The following is a 22,117-nucleotide window of genomic DNA, read 5'->3' on the forward strand; positions in this document are numbered from 1 at the left end:
CCCCACCATCGAGGACATCTTGATGTCTCAATAAGGTGCCATCCAACATTAAGGACCATCACCATTCAGGGCATGCCCTCTTCTCATTACTACCATCAGGAAGGAGGAACAGGATCCTGAAAGACCCACAGTCAGTAATTTAATAACAGCTTCTTCCCCTCTGCCATCAGATTTCTGAATGGTCCATGAACCCATAAACACTTACTATTCCTCTTTTGCTTTATCTATTTGTAACTTATTTACTTATTGCAACTTATAGCATATTTTTAATGTTTTGCACTGTACTGCTGCCACAAAACTACAAATTTCATGACATATGTCAGTGACAATAATTTTGATTCTGAATTTGATTTAACAGCATAGTTGTGAAATGGAGAGTTCTTTAATTTTATCCAAGTGCTAAATGTGTGATGTGGTGGTTTATATATGTGATAGTCCACTACTGTATTGAGATCTCCTTCCATTTCCTTCAGAAGAGATGTACAATGTACATGTCCTATTAAGTCTCATATAAGACATAAGCAACTGAGGACAAAAGCAACTATGGACATGTTTCTGCCTCAATCTGGGCCAGTTTTATATTCACACAAATTAATGAGCAGAATTATGTTTCCCAGGAGATCAATTAATCCTTTTGCATCAGAACGCATAGATAAAGAGGTACTGTATACTGGGACACCAGAAATGTTGATTGTGGGCCATATTGGCTCCCAGCTGCCATTTTCTGACCCATGAACAATTTATGAGATGCCATGTGATGTGTGAAGACATCTTTGAAGTATTACGTAACTGTGCTCTGAAACTTTTCATCACGTCAACTCCCGATCTGTCAATGGTTATGATAACACTGTAAAAATTTCTACCATGCCAACCACAGGTAAACCAGCCCATAAATTTCATTAATTCAACAACAACACGGTAATGTTAGTTAAAGTCGTACTATTTCTAGGCTTATTACAATATTTATCAGGTTATTAAAGTAATAATTAACACCGAACCCTAAACCATGTCACCACATCACACATGCTTTCACTGAAGACAATTGAAGATTCTTTTGGGAAGTACGGCTCATTTCTCAGAGAGAAACTGCTTGATGAATGGAGTAATACGTTTTACAGCCGTCCACACGAGAGACAATCTTTCAGGTCTGTGTTGCTCTCATGTATTCCCTTCCCCCCAGTTTCTGATCCTTTCTCCTGCCCTCCAGAATGTGTTGTTTTCTCTTGCTCTCTCTCTCCCTCCCCCTTCCTCTCTTCCTCTCCCTGTCTCTGTCTCTCCATGAATTTTTGCTCAGGATTCAGGACTTCCCAGACAAATTTTCTTGCTTCTTGTTGTGATAGCTAGCAATGAAATGGCGTTTTTAATTCATGGAGATACACTCTAACAGTACAAATCCATTTCAAACCATGGCAGTAGGGTAGTTCATATCAATGACCAGATTTCATGAAGTTGTCTGTCTCAGTAAATGGGAAACCTGTTGTTGTTCTAATAGACTCCCATTAAACATGGACTGGAGGCACTGTGTTGGAATCCAGGTTTGCATCTGAGTCCAGCATTCAGAGGGTGCTACAATATTTTTTAAATCCCAACTCTGAATGAGACAACGTTGATAACTTACAGGTGGAAATAAAATACCACACCACTACTTCAAATCTGAATCCTGTCAGTTGATTGTCCTCTGATTGATATTGCATAGCCTGGGGCTATTAAAATCATCTACAATATTCATGTGCTGTAAAAACACAAAACGCTGTAAATGCTCAGGAGGTCAGGTCGCTTCTGTGGAAAGAGAAACCGAGCTGACACTGCAGATTGTCAGACCTGGGAATGAGACAAAAGAAGCTTGTTAAACTCAGAGCAACACACACAAAATGCTAGAGGAGCTCAGCAAGTCAGGCAGCATCCATTGAATGGAATATACAGTTGACATTTCATGCTGAGATGCTTCATCAGGATTAATAAAGGGTCTTGTCCCTAAATGTCAACCATTTATTCCCCTCCACAGATGCTGCCTGACATGTTGAGTTCCTCCAGAATGTTGTGTGTTGCTATAAGCTTAACTTCCTTGTGCTTTTGTTAAACATATATGTGTGTTTATTATTCACTACCAATTATTTCCCCGACTTTTTTTCCTGTTTTCATTTTTCTAATATCTATTGCAAGGAACCTACAACAACAGCAATATGGCCTAAAATCTATTCCCTATGTATGTTACATCAACTAGGCAATGAAGTACAGACAAGGCCAAACCCTTGAGTAATCAATTTTGCTGATAACACAGCAGTAACCATATAACAATTACAGCACGGACACAGGCCATCTTGGCCCTTCTAGTCCGTGCCGAACTCTTACTCTCACCTAGTCCCACTGACCTGCACTCAGCCCATAACCCTCCATTCCTTTCCTGTCCATATACCTATCCAATTTTTCTTTAAATGGTAATATCAAACATGCCTCAACCACTTCTACTGGAAGCTCATTCCACACAGCTACCACTCTCTGAGTAAAGAAGTTCCCCGTCATGTCACCTCTAAACTTTTGTCCTTTAACTCTCAACTCATGTCCTCTTGTTTGAATCTCCCTCATTCTCAATAGAAAAAACCTATCCACGTCAACTCTATCAATCCCCCTCATAATTTTAAACACCTCTAGCAAGTCTCCCCTCAAACTTCTACGCTCTAAAGAATAAAGTCCTAACTTGTTCAACCTTTCTCTGTAACTTACGAGATGAAACTCAGGCAACATTTTAGTAAACCTCCTCTGTACTCTCTCAACTTTATTGACATTTTTCCTATAATTCGGTGACCAGAACTGTACACAATACTCCAAATTTGGCCTTACCAATGCCTTATACAATTTCAACATTACATCCCAACTCCTATACTCAATGCTCAGATTAATAAAGGCCAGCATACCAAAAGCTTTCTTCACCACCCTATCCACATGATATTCTACCTTCAGGGAACTATGCACCACTATTCCTAGATCCCTCTGTTCTACAGCATTCTTCAATGTCCTACCATTCACCATGTATGTCCTATTTTGATTAGTCCTACCAAAATGTAGCACTTCACATTTTTCAGCATTAAACTCCATCTGTCATCTTTCAGCCCACTCTTCTAACTGGCCTAAATCTCTCTGCAAGCTTTGAAAACCTATTTCATTATCCACAACGCCACCTATCTTAGTATCATCTGCATACTTACTAATCCAATTTACCACCCCATCATTAGATCTTTAATATATATGACAGACAACATTGGACACAGTACAGATCCCTGAGGCACGCCGCTACAAACCGTCCTCTAATCTGACACATACTACTCTCTGGCATCTCCCATCTAGTCACTGCTGAATCCATTTTACTACTTTGATATCAATGCCTAACGATTGAACCTTCCTAACTGACCTACCGTGTGGAACCTTGTCAAAGGCCTTACTGAAGTCCATATAGACAACATCCACCGCTTTACCCCCATCAATTTTCTTAGTAACCTCATCAAAAAATTCAATAAGATTTGTCAAACATGACCTTCCACACACAAATCCATGTTGACTGTTCCTAATCAGACCATGATAGACGATGGTATATAATCCAGATAATTATATATACCATCTCTAAGAATACTTTCCATCAATTTACCCACCACTGACATCAAACTCACAGGTCGATAATTGCTAGGTTTACTCTTTTAAACAATGGAACCACATGAGCAACACGCCAATCCTGCGGCACCATCCCCGTTTCTAATGACGTTTGAAATATTTCTGTCAGAGCCTCTGCTATTTCCACACTAACTTCCCTCCAGGTCCTAGGGAATATCTTGTTCAGACCCGGAGACTTATCCACTTTTATATTCCTTAAAAGTGCCAGTACTTCCTCTTCTTTAATCATCATACTTTCCATAACTACCCTTTTTGTTCCCTTTACCTTACACAATTCAATATCCTTCTCCTTAGTGAATACTGAAGAAAAGAGATTGTTCAAAATCTCCCCTTCTGCACATAGCTGTCCACACTGATTCTCTAAGGGACCAATTTTATCCCTCCCTATCCTTTTGCTATTAACATAACTGTAGAAACCCTTTGGATTTATTTTCACCTTGCTGGTCAAAGCAGCCTTGTATCTTCTTTCAGCTTTTCTAATTTCTTTTTTAAGATTCTTTTTACATTCTTTATATTCCTCAAGCACCTCATTACCTTCAAGCTGCCTATATTTATTGAAGATCCCTCTCTTTTTCTGAACCAAGTTTCCAATATCGCTTGAAAACCATGGCTCTCTCAAACTTTTAACCTATCTTTTCAACCTAACAGGTTTTTAACCTTCAAAATTTCACCTTTAAATGACCTCCATTTCTCTATTACATCCTTCCCATAAAACAGATTGTTCCAATCCACTCCTTCTAAATCCTTTTGCATCTCCTCAAAGTTAGCCTTTCTCCAATCAAAATTCTCAATCGTAGGTCCAGTCCTATCCTTCTCCATTATTATATTGAAACTAATGGTATTGTGATCACCGGACCCGAAGTGCTCCCCAACACATACCTCCGTCAACACACATCAAAGTTGCTGGTGAACGCAGCAGGCCAGGCAGCATCTCTAGGGAGAGGTGCAGTCGACGTTTCAGGCTGAGACCCTTCATCAGGACTAACTGAAGGAAGAGTTAGTAAGAGATTTGAAAGAGGTTGTGATTGTGGGAGATTTTAATTTTCCACACATAGACTGGGAAGCCCATTCTGTCAAAGGGCTGGATAGTTTGGAGTTTGTCAAATATGTGCAAGATAGTTTTTTGCAGCAATACATTGAGGTACCAACTTGAGAAGGGGCAGTGTTGGATCTCCTGTTACGGAATGAGATAGGGCAGGTGACGCAGGTATGTCAACAACAGGAATTCTTTCAAATCTCTTACTAACTCTTCCTTCAGTTAGTCCTGACGAAGGGTCTCAGCCTGAAACGTCAACCGTACCTCTCCCTAGAGTTGCTGTCTGGCCTGCTGCGTTCACCAGCAACTTTGATGTGTGTTGCTTGAATTTCCAGCACCTGCAGAATTCCTGTTGTTGACATACCTCCGTCACCTGCCCTATCTCCTCTCTCCTAGTCTCTTTAACTTGATTCCCTCCTCCAAACCATTCTAGTTTAAAATCACCTCAGTAGCCCTTGCAAATCTCCCCGCCAGGATATTGGTCCCCCTAGCATTCAAGTGTAATCCTTCCTTTTTGTACAGGCCACACCTGCGCCAAAAAAGGGTCCCAATGATCCGAAAACTTGAATCCCTGCCCCCTGCTCCAATCCCTCAGCCACGCATTTATCCTCCACCTCATTGCATTCCTACTCTCACTGTTGCATGGCACAGGCAATAATCCCAAGATTACTACCTTTACAGTCCTTTTTTTCAACTCCCTTCCTAGCTCCCTATATTCTTCTTTCAGGACCTCTCCTCTTTTCCTACCTATGTCATTGGTACCTATATGTACCACGACCTCTGGCTCCTCTCCCTCCCACTTCAGGACCTCGTGGATGCGATCAGAAACATCCCAGACCCTGGCACCAGGGAAGCAAACTACCATCTGGGTCTCCGGACTACATCCACAGAATTGTCTATCTGACCCCCTAACTATCAAGTCCCCTATTACTACTGCCCTCCTCTTCCTTTCCCTACCCTTCTTAGTTACAGGGCCGGACTCTGTGCTGGAGGCACGCCATTGTTGCTTCCCCCAGGTATGCTGTTCCCCCCAACATTACTCAAACAGGAGTACTTATTGTCAAGGGGCACAGCCACAGGGGTACTCTCTATTACCTGATTCTTCCTATTCCCCCTCCTAACCTCGACCCACTTGTCTGCCTCCCATGGTTCCGGTGTGACCACCTGCCTGCAAATCCTCTCTATCAACTCCTCACTCTCCCTGACAAGACGAAGGTCATTGAGCTGTAGCTCCAGTTCCCTAATGCGGTCTCTTAGGCACTGCACCTCGACGCACCTGGTGCAGATGTGGACGTCCGGGAGGCTGAGAGACTCCAGGACCACCCACATCCAGCACGGAGAACAACAAGCTGCCCTCACACTCAAACTTTCCCCTCTCCTCAAATAAGGGGTCTCATCATCTACAACGATGAGACAGCCTACAGAGACAGCTTGAGGACTAATACTAGGCAAATAATCTCTTTCTCAATGTCATAGAACACTACCGCACAGAAATAGGCCCTTCAGTTCAACTAGACCATGCCAAATTATTAATATGCCTAGTCCCATCAATCAACACCCAGATCATAGCCACCCATCCATGTATTTATCCAATTTATCTTAAATGTTGAAATCAAACCCATTTACACTACTACTGGCAGCTGGTTAAACACTGTCACCACACTCTGAGTGAAAAAAATTCACCCTCATGCTCCCCTTAAATATTTCACCTTTCACACTTAACCCATGACTCTTAGTTCTAGTCTCACTCAACCTCAGTGGAAAAAGTCTACTTGCATTTACTCTATCTAGACTCCTCATAATTTTGTACACCTCTATCAAATCTCCCCTCATTCTTCTGCACTCCGGGGAATAAAGTTCTAACCTTTTCAATTTTTCCATATAACTCACATCCCAAAGTTCTGGTAACATCCTTGTAAACTTTCTCTGCACTCTTTCAATTTGATTAACATCTTTTCTGTAGATAGAAGACCTAAACTGCACACAATACTTCAAATTAAGCTTCAACAATGTCTTATACAATTTCAACATAACATAATTCAGTACTGTAATTTATGATGGCCAATGTAGGTAACTCTGACCGTGAAATGATTGTGGTGCCAGACAGGGTGGTTTGAATATTTTAGAAACCGCTGATCTCCTGGGATTTTCATGCACAACAGTCTCTAGATTTTACAGAGAACAGTGCAAGAAACAAAAAAAAACAGTGAGCAGCAGTTCTGTGGAAGAAAGTGCCTTGTTAATGAGAGAGATCAGAGGAGAAAGGCCAGACTGGTTCAAGCTGCCAAGAAGGTGAGAGTAACTCAACAAAACATGCGTTACAACAGCGGCATGTAGAAGATCAGCTTTGAATGGGGCGGCACGGTAGCGTAGTGGCTACCACAGTATGGGTGCCCTGTATTCAATTCAGACTGCTGCCTGTAAGGAGTTTGTACATTCTCCCCCGTGACTGGGTGGGTTTCCTTCAGGTGCTCTGGTTTCCTCCCACAGTCCAAAGGTGTACTGGTTGGGAGGTTAATTGGTCATTGTAAACTTTCCCACGATTAGGCTCGGATGAAATCAGGGATTGCTCGGCGGTGCGGCTCTATTCTGCGTTGTATCTCAATAAATAAACAAGCAAATAGATATGTAATTGCATTACATCACTGTCAGATTTATACACAATACTATTGTTCTTACTTCACAATTAAATATTTTACCAAACAATTGCGATATCTTTAATAATCCAACTCTTCCTCTGTTAACCTGCTCATACCTTTCTTCTTCAGTTAAAGCAATGTCGACTGAACCCTGGTCTTCAATGATGTCTTGTTCTATGTCCACCAATGTATTCTGAAAACTCTGCAGACATTGCTTCATGCTATCAATTTCCTGTATGGCCTGCGGGGAATTTCACAAGGCATTCAATTAGTTTTATGAACTGTGATTGAAAAGAAATAAAACTGCAGATGTTGAGGACTAAAATAAAAACAAGAAAGTACTGCAAAAACTTGGCAGGATCTGTGCAGAGAAAAAGAGTTTCTATTTCACGTCCAAACATTCTGTTGTACTTAGCCATGCCTCAGAATCAATGAATGGTGAATGTACAATTTGGATCCTTGATCCTTGGAACTGAAGTAACCTTCAGAAAGGTGAGGAATATCATCCCTCAGTGGCAGCACACCGGCTCACTCCTGTGGCAAGCACAATTTTACTTGGTTATGTTTTCTTTTCTTCTACTAGTCAGGACCCCACCAAATCTGATATAGTATAGCATCAGGTACAACACTTAAAAGCGAAATTACATTCAGTTCAGTGTGAGGTTGTCTTTACGGGGTTGAATTCAACACATCAGCATTAGCCAGGCTGATCTTTATATGTTGGGAACTCACAGATTAATGGAACACAGATAAGACCCTTTGGCCCAACAATTTCACCCATTTTGTCCCAATTTCCTGTGTTTAGCCTATAGCCCTCTAAGAACCAATTTTCCATGTACCTTTGCAAGTGCTTCTTAAGTTACGCTACCGTACTGGCCTCAATCACTTTTTCTGGTAGCTCATTCCATATACTTAACTATCACTGCATGAAAAAGTTACTTTTAATTCTTTCCCCTCTCACCCTAAATTTGTGCTTTCCAGTGTTGGACTTACCTATCTTGAGGAAAAGATTGTTACCATCCACCTTATCTCTGCCCCTCATGATTTTATAAACCTCTAATAAGGTCACCCCTCATTATCCAGCACTGGTGGAGACAGACCATGGGTTTCAACAACCAGTGACAGACCCAGACCATTGGTTCCAACAACCAGCGATGGACCCAGACCATCAGTTCCTACAACTATAGATGGGCCCAGGCCGGGGGTTCCTACAACTACAGATGGACCCAGGCCATGGGTTCCTACAACTACAAGTGGACCCAGGCTGTGGGTTCCTACAACTACAGGTGGACCCAGGCCGTGGGTTCCTACAACTACAGATGGACCCAGGCTATGGGTTCCTAGAACTACAGATGGACCCAGGCCATTGGTTCCTGCAACTACAGATGGACCCAGGCCATGAGTTCCTACAACTACAGATGGGCCCAGGCATGGGTTCCTACAACTACAGAAGGGCCCAGGCCATGGGTTCCAACAACTACAGATGGACTTAGGCCATTAGTTCCTACAACTACAGATGGACCCAGGCCATGGGTTCCTACAACTACAGATGGGCCCAGGCCATGGGTTCATAGAACATAGAACATAGAACATAGAATAGTACAGCACAGTACAGACCTTTCGGCCCACAATGTTGCGCCGCCTCGCAAACCCTGCCTCCCATATAAGCCCCTACCTTAAATTCCTCCATATACCTGTCTAGCAGTCTCTTAAACTTCACTAGTGTATCTGCCTCCACCACTGACTCAGGCAGTGCATTCCACGCACCAACCACTCTCTGAGTAAAAAACCTTCCTCTAATATCCCCCTTGAACTTCCCACCCCTTACCTTAAAGCCATGTCCTCTTGTATTGAGAAGTGGTGCCCTGGGGAAGAGGCGCTGGCTATCCACTCTATCTATTCCTCTTATTATCTTGTACACCTCTATCATGTCTCCTCTCAGACTCCTTCTCTCCAAAGAGTAAAGCCTTAGCTCCCTTAATCTCTGATCATAATGCATACTGTCTAAACCGGGCAGCATCCTGGTAAATCTACTCTGTACCCTTTCCAATGCTTCCACACCCTTCCTATAGTGAGGCGACCAGAACTGGACACAGTACTCCAAGTGTGGCCTGACCAGAGTTTTATAGAGCTGCATCATTACATTGCGACTCTTAAACTCTATCCCTCGACTTATGAAAGCTAACACCCCATAAGCTTTCTTAACTACCCTAACCACCTGTGAGGCAACTTTCAGGGATCTGTGGACATGTAACCCCAGATCCCTCTGCTCCTCCACACTACCAAGAATCCTGCCATTTACTTTGTCCTCTGCCTTGGAGTTTGTCCTTCCAAAGTGTACCACCTCAGACTTCTCTGGGTTAAACTCCATCTGCCACTTCTCAGCCCATTTCTGCATCCTATCAATGTCTCTCTGCAATCTTTGACAATCCTCTACACTACCTACAATACCAGCAACTTTGTGTCGTCTGCAAACTTGCCAACCCACCTTCTACCCCCACATCCATTTCGTTAATAAAAATCACGAAAAGTAGAGGTCCCAGAACAGTTCCTTGTGGGACACCACCAGTCACAATCCTCCAATTTGAATGTACTCCCTCCACCTTGACCCTCTGCCTTCTGCAGGCAAGACAATTCTGAATCCACCTGGCCAAATTTCCCTGGATCCCATGTCTTCTGACTTTCTGAATAAGCCTACTGCGTGGAACCTTGTCAAATGCCTTACTAAAATCCATATAGATCACATCCACTGCACTACTCTCATCTATATGCCTGGTCACCTCCTCAAAGAACTCTATCAGGCTTGTTCGACACGATCTGCCCTTCACAAAGCCATGCTGACTGTTCCTGATCAGACCATGATTCTCTAAATGCCCATAGATCCTATCTCTAAGAATCTTTTCCAACAGCTTTCCCAGCACAGACGTAAGGTTCACTGGTCTATAATTACCCGGACTATCCCTACTACCTTTTTTGAACAAGGGGACAACATTCGCCTCCCTCCAATCCTCCGGTACCATTCCCATGGACGAGAACATAAAGATCCTAGCCAGAGGCTCAGCAATCTCTTCCCTCGCCTCGTGGAGCAGCCTGGGGAATATTCCGTCAGGCCCCGGGGATTTATCCGTCCTAATGTATTTTAACAACTCCAACACCTCCTCTCGCTTAATATCAACATGTTCCAGAACATCAACCTCACTCATATTGTCCTCACCATCATCAAGTTCCCTCTCATTGGTGAATACCGAAGAGAAGTATTCATTGAGGACCTCGCTCACTTGCACAGCCTCCAGGCACATCTTCCCACCTTTATCTCTAATCAGTCCTACCTTCACTCCCATCATCCTTTTTTTCTTCAGATAATTGAAGAATACCTTGAGGTTTTCCTTTACCCTACTCGCCAAGGCCTTCTCATGCCCCCTTCTTGCTCTTCTCAGCCCCTTCTTAAGCTTCTTTCTTGCTTCCCTATATTCCTCAATAGACCCATCTGATCCCTACTTCCTAAACCTCATGTATGCTGCCTTCTTCCACCTGACGAGATTTTCCACCTCACTTGTCACCCATGATTCCTTCACCCTACCATTCTTTATCTTCCTCACTGGGACAAATTTATCCCTAACATCCTGCAAGAAATCTCTAAACATCGACCACATGTCCATAGTACATTTCCCTGCAAAAACATCATCCTAATTCACACCCGCAAGTTCTAGCCTTATAGCCTCATAACTTGCACTTCCCCAATTAAAAATTTTCCTGCCCTCTCTGATTCTATCCTTTTCAATGATAATGCTAAAGGCCAGGGAGCGGTGGTCACTGTCCCCCAGATGCTCACCCACTGAGAGATCTGTGACCTGACCCAGTTCATTACCTAGCACTAGATCTAGTATGGCATTCCCCCTAGTTGGCCTGTCCACATAATGTGACAGGAATCCGTCCTGGACACACTTAACAAACTCTGCCCCATCCAAACCCTTGGAACTAATCAGGTGCCAATCAATATTAAGGAATCAATATTAGGTCCCTACAACTACAGATGGGCCCAGGCCATGGGTTCCAACAACTACAGATGGACCTAACCATGGGATGCTAGAACTACTGATGGACCTAGGCCATGGGTTCCTAGAACTACAGATGGACCTAGGCCATGGGTTCCTAGAACTACAGATGGACCCAGGCCATGGGTTCCTACAACTACAGATGGGCCCAGGCCATGGGTTCCTACAACTACAGATGGACCTAGGCCATGGGCTCCTGGAACTACAGATGGACCCAGGCAATGGGTTCCAACAAGTACAGAAGACCTAGGCCATGGGTTCCTAGAACGACAGGTGGGCCCAGGTAATGGGCTCCAACAAGTAAGGTGGACCCAAGCCATGGGTTCCTACAACTACAGATGGGCCCAGGCTATGGGTTCCTACAGCTACAGATGGGCCCAGGCCATGTGTTCCTACAACTACAGATGGGCTCAGGCCATGGGATCGTTCAATTACAGATGGACCCACGCCATGGGTTCCTACAACTACAGATGGACGAATGCCGTAGGTTCCTACAACTATAGATGGGGAAAGGCCATGGGTTCCAACAACTACAGATGGACCTAGGCCATGGTTCATACAATTACAGAAGGATCCAGGCCATAGGTTCCTACAATTACAGATGGACCACGGCCATGGGTTCCAACAACTACAGATGGATCCATGCCATGGGTTCCTACAACTACAGATGGATGCAGGCCATGGATTCCAACAACTACAGATGGACCTAGGCCATGGGTTCCTACAACTACAGATGGGCCCAGGCTATGGGTTCCTACAACTACAGATGGGCTCAGGCCATGGGATCGTTCAATTACAGATGGACCCACGCCATGGGTTCCTACAACTACAGATGGATGCATGCCGTAGGTTCCTACAACTATAGATGGGCCAAGGCCATGGGATCCAACAACTACAGGTGGACCTAGGCCATGGGTTCCTGGAACTACAGATGGGCCCAGGCCATGGGTTCCAACAACTACAGATGGATCCATGTCATTGGTTCCTACAACTACAGATGGACCTAGGTCATGGGTTCCTGGAACTACAGATGGACCCAGGCAATGGGTTCCAACAACTACAGATGGGCCCAGGCCATGTGTTCCTACAACTACAGATGGACGAATGCCGTAGGTTCCTACAACTATAGATGGAGCAAGGCCATGGGTTCCAACAACTATAGGGGGACCTAGGCCAGGGGTTCCTGGAACTACAGATGGTCCCAGGCCATGGGTTCCAACAACTACAGATGGACCTAAGCCATGGTTCATACAATTACAGATGGATCCAGGCCATAGGTTCCTACAATTACAGATGGACCACGGCCATGGGTTCCAACAACTACAGATGGATCCATGCCATGGGTTCCTACAACTACAGATGGATGCAGGCCATGGATTCCAACAACTACAGATGGACCTAGACCATGAGTTTCTACAACTACAGATGGACGCAGGCCGTGGGTTCATTGAACTACAGATGTACCAAGGCCATGTGTTCCTACAACTACAGATGGGCCCAGGCCATGGGTTCCTTCAATTACAGATGGACGCAGGCCGTGGGTTCCTACAACTACAGATGGATGCATGCCGTAGGTTCCTACAACTATAGATGGGCCAAGGCCATGGGTTCCAACAACTACAGGTGGACCTAGGCCATGGTTCGTACAATTACAGATGGATCCAGGCCATAGGTTCCTACAACTATAGATGGGCCAAGGCCATGGGTTCCAACAACTACAGATGGATCCATGCCATGGGTTCCTACAACTACAGATGGATGCAGGCCATGGATTCCAACAACTACAGATGGACCTAGGCCATGGGTTCCTACAACTACAGATGGGCCCAGGCTATGGGTTCCTACAACTACAGATGGGCCCAGGCCATGTGTTCCTACAACTACAGATGAGCTCAGGCCATGAGATCGTTCAATTACAGATGGACCCACGCCATGGGTTCCTACAACTACAGATGGATGCATGCCGTAGGTTCCTACAACTATAGATGGGCCAAGGCCATGGGTTCCAACAACTACAGGTGGACCTAGGCCATGGGTTCCTGGAACTACAGATGGGCCCAGGCCAAGGGTTCCAACAACTACAGATGGATCCATGCCATGGGTTCCTACAACTACAGATGGACCTAGGTCATGGGTTCCTGGAACTACAGATGGACCCAGGCAATGGGCTCCAACAACTACAGGTGAACCCAGGCCATGGGTTCCTAGAACGACAGATGGGCCCAGGCAATGGGTTCCAACAACTACGGGTGGATCCAGACATGGGTTCCTACAACTACAGATGGGCCCAGGCCATGTGTTCCAACAACTAGAGATGGATGCAGGCCGTGGGTTCATTGAACTACAGATGTACCAAGGCCATGTGTTCCTACAAGTACAGATGGGCCCAGGCCATGGGTTCCTTCAATTACAGATGGACGCAGGCTGTGGGTTCATTGAACTATAGATGTACCAAGGCCATGGGTTCCTACTACTACAGATGGGCCCAGGCCATAGGTTCCTACAACTACAGATGGACCTAGGCCATGGGTTCCTAGAATTACAGACGGGCCCAGTCCATGGGTTCCCAGAACTACAGATGGACCCTGGCAATGGGCTCCAACAACTACAGGTGAACCCAGGCAATGGGTTCCAACAACTACAGATGGACCTAGGCCATGGTTCGTACAATTACAGATGGATCCAGGCCATGGGTTCCTAGAACTACAGATGGACCAAGGTCATGGGTTCCAACAACTACAGATATATCAAAGCCATGGGTTCCTACAAATACAGATGGACCTAGGTCATGGGTTCCTGGAACTACAGATGGACCCAGGCAATGGGTTCCAACAAGTACAGAAGACCTTGGCGATGGGTTCCTAGAACTACAGGTCGGCCCAGGCAATGGGCTCCAACAAGTACAGGTGGACCCAGGCCATGAGTTCCTACAATTACAGATGGACCTAGGCCATGGTTTCCTAGAACTACAGAGGAGCCCAGGCCATGGTTTCCTAGAACTACAGATGGATGCAGGCCGTGGGTTTCTAGAACTACAGATGGATCCAGGTCATGGTTTCCTACAACTGCAGATGGGCCCAGGACATGGGTTCTTACAATTACAGATGGACCAAGGTCATGGGTTCCAACAACTACAGATGTATCAAAGTCATGGGTTCCTACAAATACAGATGGACCTAGGCCTTGGGCTACTACAACTACAGATGGGCCCAGGCCATGGGTTCCAACAACTACAGATAGATGCAGCCCATGGGTTCCTACAACTACAGATGGATACAGGCCATGGGTTCCTAGAATTACAGACGGGCCCAGTCCATGGGTTCCTACAACTACAGATGGATACAGGCCATGGGTTCCTAGAATTACAGACGGGCCCAGTCCATGGGTTCCCAGAACTACAGATGGATCCAGGCAATGGGCTCCAACAACTACAGGTGAACCCAGGCCATGGGTTCCTAGAACGACAGATGGGCCCAGGCAATGGGTTCAAACAGCTACGGGTGGATCCAGACATGGGTTCCTACAACTACAGATGGGTTCAGGCCATGAGATCGTTCAATTACAGATGGACCCACGCCATGGGTTCCTACAACTACAGATGGACGTATGCCGTAGGTTCCTACAACTATAGATGGGCCAAGGCCATGGGTTCCAACAACTACAGGTGGACCTAGGCCATGGGTTCCTGGAACTACAGATGGGCCCAGGCCATGGGTTCCAACAACTACAGATGGATCCATGCCATGGGTTCCTACAACTACAGATGGATGCAGGCCATGGATTCCAACAACTACAGATGGACCTAGGCCATGGGTTCCTACAACTACAGATGGGCCCAGGCTATGGGTTCCTACAACTACAGATGGGCTCAGGCCATGGGATCGTTCAATTACAGATGGACCCACGCCATGGGTTCCTACAACTACAGATGGATGCATGCCGTAGGTTCCTACAACTATAGATGGGCCAAGGCCATGGGATCCAACAACTACAGGTGGACCTAGGCCATGGGTTCCTGGAACTACAGATGGGCCCAGGCCATGGGTTCCAACAACTACAGATGGATCCATGTCATTGGTTCCTACAACTACAGATGGACCTAGGTCATGGGTTCCTGGAACTACAGATGGACCCAGGCAATGGGTTCCAACAACTACAGATGGACCTAGGCCATGGTTCGTACAATTACAGATGGATCCAGGCCATGGGTTCCTAGAACTACAGATGGACCAAGGTCATGGGTTCCAACAACTACAGATATATCAAAGCCATGGGTTCCTACAAATACAGATGGACCTAGGTCATGGGTTCCTGGAACTACAGATGGACCCAGGCAATGGGTTCCAACAAGTACCGAAGACCTTGGCGATGGGTTCCTAGAACTACAGGTCGGCCCAGGCAATGGGCTCCAACAAGTACAGGTGGACCCAGGCCATGGGTTCCTACAATTACAGATGGACCTAGGCCATGGTTTCCTAGAACTACAGATGGATGCAGGCTGTGGGTTCCTAGAACTACAGATGGATCCAGGTCATGGGTTCCTACAAATACAGATGGATCAAGGTCATGGTTTCCTACAACTGCAGATGGGCCCAGGACATGGGTTCTTACAATTACAGATGGACCAAGGTCATGGGTTCCAACAACTACAGATGTATCAAAGCCATGGGTTCCTACAAATACAGATGGACCTAGGTCATGGGTTCCTGGAACTACAGATGGACCCAGGCAATGGGTTCCAACAAGTACAGAAGACCTAGGCGATGGGTTCCTAGAACTACAGGTCGGCCCAGGCAATGGGCTCCAACAAGTACAGGTGGACCCAGGCCATGAGTTCCTACAATTACAGATGGACCTAGGCCATGGTTTCCTAGAACTACAGAGGAGCCCAGGCCATGGTTTCCTAGAACTACAGATGGATGCAGGCCGTGGGTTTCTAGAACTACAGATGGATCCAGGTCATGGTTTCCTACAACTGCAGATGGGCCCAGGACATGGGTTCTTACAATTACAGATGGACCAAGGTCATGGGTTCCAACAACTACAGATGTATCAAAGTCATGGGTTCCTACAAATACAGATGGACCTAGGCCTTGGGCTACTACAACTACAGATGGGCCCAGGCCATGGGTTCCAACAACTACAGATAGATGCAGCCCATGGGTTCCTACAACTACAGATGGATACAGGCCATGGGTTCCTAGAATTACAGACGGGCCCAGTCCATGGGTTCCTACAACTACAGATGGATACAGGCCATGGGTTCCTAGAATTACAGACGGGCCCAGTCCATGGGTTCCCAGAACTACAGATGGATCCAGGCAATGGGCTCCAACAACTACAGGTGAACCCAGGCCATGGGTTCCTAGAACGACAGATGGGCCCAGGCAATGGGTTCAAACAGCTACGGGTGGATCCAGACATGGGTTCCTACAACTACAGATGGGTTCAGGCCATGAGATCGTTCAATTACAGATGGACCCACGCCATGGGTTCCTACAACTACAGATGGACGTATGCCGTAGGTTCCTACAACTATAGATGGGCCAAGGCCATGGGTTCCAACAACTACAGGTGGACCTAGGCCATGGGTTCCTGGAACTACAGATGGGCCCAGGCCATGGGTTCCAACAACTACAGATGGATCCATGCCATGGGTTCCTACAACTACAGATGGATGCAGGCCATGGATTCCAACAACTACAGATGGACCTAGGCCATGGGTTCCTACAACTACAGATGGGCCCAGGCTATGGGTTCCTACAACTACAGATGGGCTCAGGCCATGGGATCGTTCAATTACAGATGGACCCACGCCATGGGTTCCTACAACTACAGATGGATGCATGCCGTAGGTTCCTACAACTATAGATGGGCCAAGGCCATGGGATCCAACAACTACAGGTGGACCTAGGCCATGGGTTCCTGGAACTACAGATGGGCCCAGGCCATGGGTTCCAACAACTACAGATGGATCCATGTCATTGGTTCCTACAACTACAGATGGACCTAGGTCATGGGTTCCTGGAACTACAGATGGACCCAGGCAATGGGTTCCAACAACTACAGATGGACCTAGGCCATGGTTCGTACAATTACAGATGGATCCAGGCCATAGGTTCCTACAATTACAGATGGTCCAAGGCCATGGGTTCCAACAACTACAGATGGATGCAGGCCATGGATTCCAACAACTACAGATGGACCTAGGCCATGGGTTCCTAGAACTACAGATGGACCCAGGCCATGGGTTTCTACAATTACAGATGGATTCAGGCCATGGGTTCCTACAACTACATATGGATGCAGGCCATGGGTTCCAACAACTACAGATGGACCTAGGTCATGGGTTCCTGGAACTACAGATGGACCCAGGCCATGGGTTCCAACAAGTACAGAAGACCTAGGCCATGGGTTCCTAGAACGACAGGTGGGCACAGGTAATGGGCTCCAACAAGTATAGGTGGACCCAGGCCATGGGTTCCTACAACTACAGATGGGCCCAGGCCATGTGTTCCTACAACTACAGATGGACGAATGCCGTAGGTTCCTACAACTATAGATGGGGCAAGGCCATGGGTTCCAACAACTATAGGGGGACCTAGGCCAGGGGTTCCTGGAACTACAGATGGTCCCAGGCCATGGGTTCCAACAACTACAGATGGACCTAAGCCATGGTTCATACAATTACAGATGGATCCAGGCCATAGGTTCCTACAATTACAGATGGACCACGGCCATGGGTTCCAACAACTACAGATGGATCCATGCCATGGGTTCCTACAACTACAGATGGATGCAGGCCATGGATTCCAACAACTACAGATGGACCTAGACCATGAGTTTCTACAACTACAGATGGACGCAGGGGGTGGGTTCATTGAACTACAGATGTACCAAGGCCATGTGTTCCTACAACTACAGATGGGCCCAGGCCATGGGTTCCTTCAATTACAGATGGACGCAGGCCGTGGGTTCCTACAACTACAGATGGATGCATGCCGTAGGTTCCTACAACTATAGATGGGCCAAGGCCATGGGTTCCAACAACTACAGGTGGACCTAGGCCAGGGGTTCCTGGAACTACAGATGGACCCAGGCAATAGGTTCCAACAACTACAGATGGACCTAGGCCATGGTTCGTACAATTACAGATGGATCCAGGCCATAGGTTCCTACAACTATAGATGGGCCAAGGCCATGGGTTCCAACAACTACAGATGGATCCATGCTATGGGTTCCTACAACTACAGATGGATGCAGGCCATGGATTCCAACAACTACAGATGGACCTAGGCCATGGGTTCCTACAACTACAGATGGGCCCAGGCTATGGGTTCCTACAACTACAGATGGGCCCAGGCCATGTGTTCCTACAACTACAGATGGGCTCAGGCCATGAGATCGTTCAATTACAGATGGACCCACGCCATGGGTTCCTACAACTACAGATGGATGCATGCCGTAGGTTCCTACAACTATAGATGGTCCAAGGCCATGGGTTCCAACAACTACAGGTGGACCTAGGCCATGGGTTCCTGGAACTACAGATGGGCCCAGGCCATGGGTTCCAACAACTACAGATGGATCCATGCCATGGGTTCCTACAACTACAGATGGACCTAGGTCATGGGTTCCTGGAACTACAGATGGACCCAGGCAATGGGCTCCAACAACTACAGGTGAACCCAGGCCATGGGTTCCTAGAACGACAGATGGGCCCAGGCAATGGGTTCCAACAACTACGGGTGGATCCAGACATGGGTTCCTACAACTACAGATGGGCCCAGGCCATGTGTTCCAACAACTAGAGATGGATGCAGGCCGTGGGTTCATTGAACTACAGATGTACCAAGGCCATGTGTTCCTACAAGTACAGATGGGCCCAGGCCATGGGTTCCTTCAATTACAGATGGACGCAGGCTGTGGGTTCATTGAACTATAGATGTACCAAGGCCATGGGTTCCTACTACTACAGATGGGCCCAGGCCATAGGTTCCTACAACTACAGATGGACCTAGGCCATGGGTTCCTAGAATTACAGACGGGCCCAGTCCATGGGTTCCTAGAACTACAGGTTGGCCCAGGCAATGGGCTCCAACAAGTACAGGTGGACCCAGGCCATGAGTTCCTACAATTACAGATGGACCTAGGCCATGGTTTCCTAGAACTACAGAGGAGCCCAGGCCATGGTTTCCTAGAACTACAGATGGATGCAGGCCGTGGGTTTCTAGAACTACAGATGGATCCAGGTCATGGTTTCCTACAACTGCAGATGGGCCCAGGACATGGGTTCTTACAATTACAGATGGAACAAGGTCATGGGTTCCAACAACTACAGATGTATCAAAGTCATGGGTTCCTACAAATACAGATGGACCTAGGCCTTGGGCTACTACAACTATAGATGGGCCCAGGCCATGGGTTCCAACAACTACAGATAGATGCAGGCCATGGGTTCCTACAACTACAGATGGATACAGGCCATGGGTTCCTAGAATTACAGACGGGCCCAGTCCATGGGTTCCTACAACTACAGATGGATACAGGCCATGGGTTCCTAGAATTACAGATGGGCCCAGTCCATGGGTTCCCAGAACTACAGATGGATCCAGGCAATGGGCTCCAACAACTACAGGTGAACCCAGGCCATGGGTTCCTAGAACGACAGATGGGCCCAGGCAATGGGTTCAAACAGCTACGGGTGGATCCAGACATGGGTTCCTACAACTACAGATGGGTTCAGGCCATGAGATCGTTCAATTACAGATGGACCCACGCCATGGGTTCCTACAACTACAGATGGACGTATGCCGTAGGTTCCTACAACTATAGATGGGCCAAGGCCATGGGTTCCAACAACTACAGGTGGACCTAGGCCATGGGTTCCTGGAACTACAGATGGGCCCAGGCCATGGGTTCCTACAACTACAGATGGACCTAGGTAATGGGATCCTGGAACTACAGATGGACCCAGGCAATGGGTTCCAACAACTACAGATGGACCTAGGCCATGGTTCGTACAATTACAGATGGATCCAAGCCATAGGTTCCTACAATTACAGATGGACCAAGGCCATGGGTTCCAACAACTACAGATGGGCCCAGGCCATGGGTTCCTTCAATTACAGATGGACGCAGGCCGTGGGTTCATTGAACTACAGATGTACCAAGGCCATGGGTTCCTACTACTACAGATGGGCCCAGGCCATAGGTTCCTACAACTACAGATGGACCTAGGCCATGGGTTCCTAGAATTACAGACGGGCCCAGTCCATGGGTTCCCAGAACTACAGCTGGACCCAGGCAATGGGCTCCAACAACTACAGGTGAACCCAGGCCATGGGTTCCTAGAACGACAGATGGGCCCAGGCAATGGGTTCCAACAACTACAGATGGACCTAGGCCATGGTTCGTACAATTACAGATGGATCCAGGCCATGGGTTCCTTGAACTACAGATGGACCAAGGTCATGGGTTCCAACAATTACAGATGGACCTAGGCAATGGTTTCCTAGAACTACAGAGGAGCCCAGGCCATGGTTTCCTAGAACTACAGATGGATGCAGGTCGTGGGTTCCTAGAACTACAGATGGATCCAGGTCATGGTTTCCTACAACTGCAGATGGGCCCAGGACATGGGTTCTTACAATTACAGATGGACCAAGGTCATGGGTTCCAACAACTACAGATGTATCAAAGCCATGGGTTCCTACAAATACAGATGGACCTAGGTCATGGGTTCCTGGAACTACAGATGGACCCAGGCAATGGGTTCCAACAAGTACAGAAGACCTAGGCGATGGGTTCCTAGAGCTACAGGTCGGCCCAGGCAATGGGCTCCAACAAGTACAGGTGGACCCAGGCCATGGGTTCCTACAATTACAGATGGACCTAGGCCAATGTTTCCTAGAACTACAGAGGAGCCCAGGCCATGGTTTCCTAGAACTACAGATGGATACAGGCCGTGGGTTCCTAGAACTACAGATGGATCCAGGTCATGGTTTCCTACAACTGCAGATGGGCCCAGGACATGGGTTCTTACAATTACAGATGGACCAAGGTCATGGGTTCCAACAACTACAGATGTATCAAAGCCATGGGTTCCTACAAATACAGATGGACCTAGGTCATGGGTTCCTGGAACTACAGATGGACCCAGGCAATGGGTTCCAACAAGTACAGAAGACCTAGGCGATGGGTTCCTAGAACTACAGGTCGGCCCAGGCAATGGGCTCCAACAAGTACAGGTGGACCCAGGCCATGAGTTCCTACAATTACAGATGGACCTAGGCCATGGTTTCCTAGAACTACAGAGGAGCCCAGGCCATGGTTTCCTAGAACTACAGATGGATGCAGGCCGTGGGTTTCTAGAACTACAGATGGATCCAGGTCATGGTTTCCTACAACTGCAGATGGGCCCAGGACATGGGTTCTTACAATTACAGATGGACCAAGGTCATGGGTTCCAACAACTACAGATGTATCAAAGTCATGGGTTCCTACAAATACAGATGGACCTAGGCCTTGGGCTACTACAACTACAGATGGGCCCAGGCCATGGGTTCCAACAACTACAGATAGATGCAGCCCATGGGTTCCTACAACTACAGATGGATACAGGCCATGGGTTCCTAGAATTACAGATGGGCCCAGTCCATGGGTTCCCAGAACTACAGATGGATCCAGGCAATGGGCTCCAACAACTACAGGTGAACCCA

At 47.0% G+C, this 22,117-nt stretch overlaps 1 protein-coding gene across 2 annotated transcripts in view; it reads right to left on the minus strand.

The window, feature by feature from the left end:
* itprid1 (ITPR interacting domain containing 1) overlaps window positions 1-22,117 on the minus strand; it is a 163,385-nt gene that overhangs the window by 19,013 nt on the left and 122,255 nt on the right. For both annotated transcript variants that reach the window (XM_063034430.1, XM_063034350.1), the window contains one exon: window positions 7,458-7,582. In XM_063034430.1, coding sequence (XP_062890500.1) covers window positions 7,458-7,582 — 125 coding nt within the window. The remainder of the gene's footprint in view (window positions 1-7,457; window positions 7,583-22,117) is intronic.

The sequence above is a fragment of the Mobula hypostoma genome, chromosome 1 (assembly GCF_963921235.1).
Source record: "Mobula hypostoma chromosome 1, sMobHyp1.1, whole genome shotgun sequence".
Classification (NCBI taxonomy): domain Eukaryota; kingdom Metazoa; phylum Chordata; class Chondrichthyes; order Myliobatiformes; family Myliobatidae; genus Mobula; species Mobula hypostoma.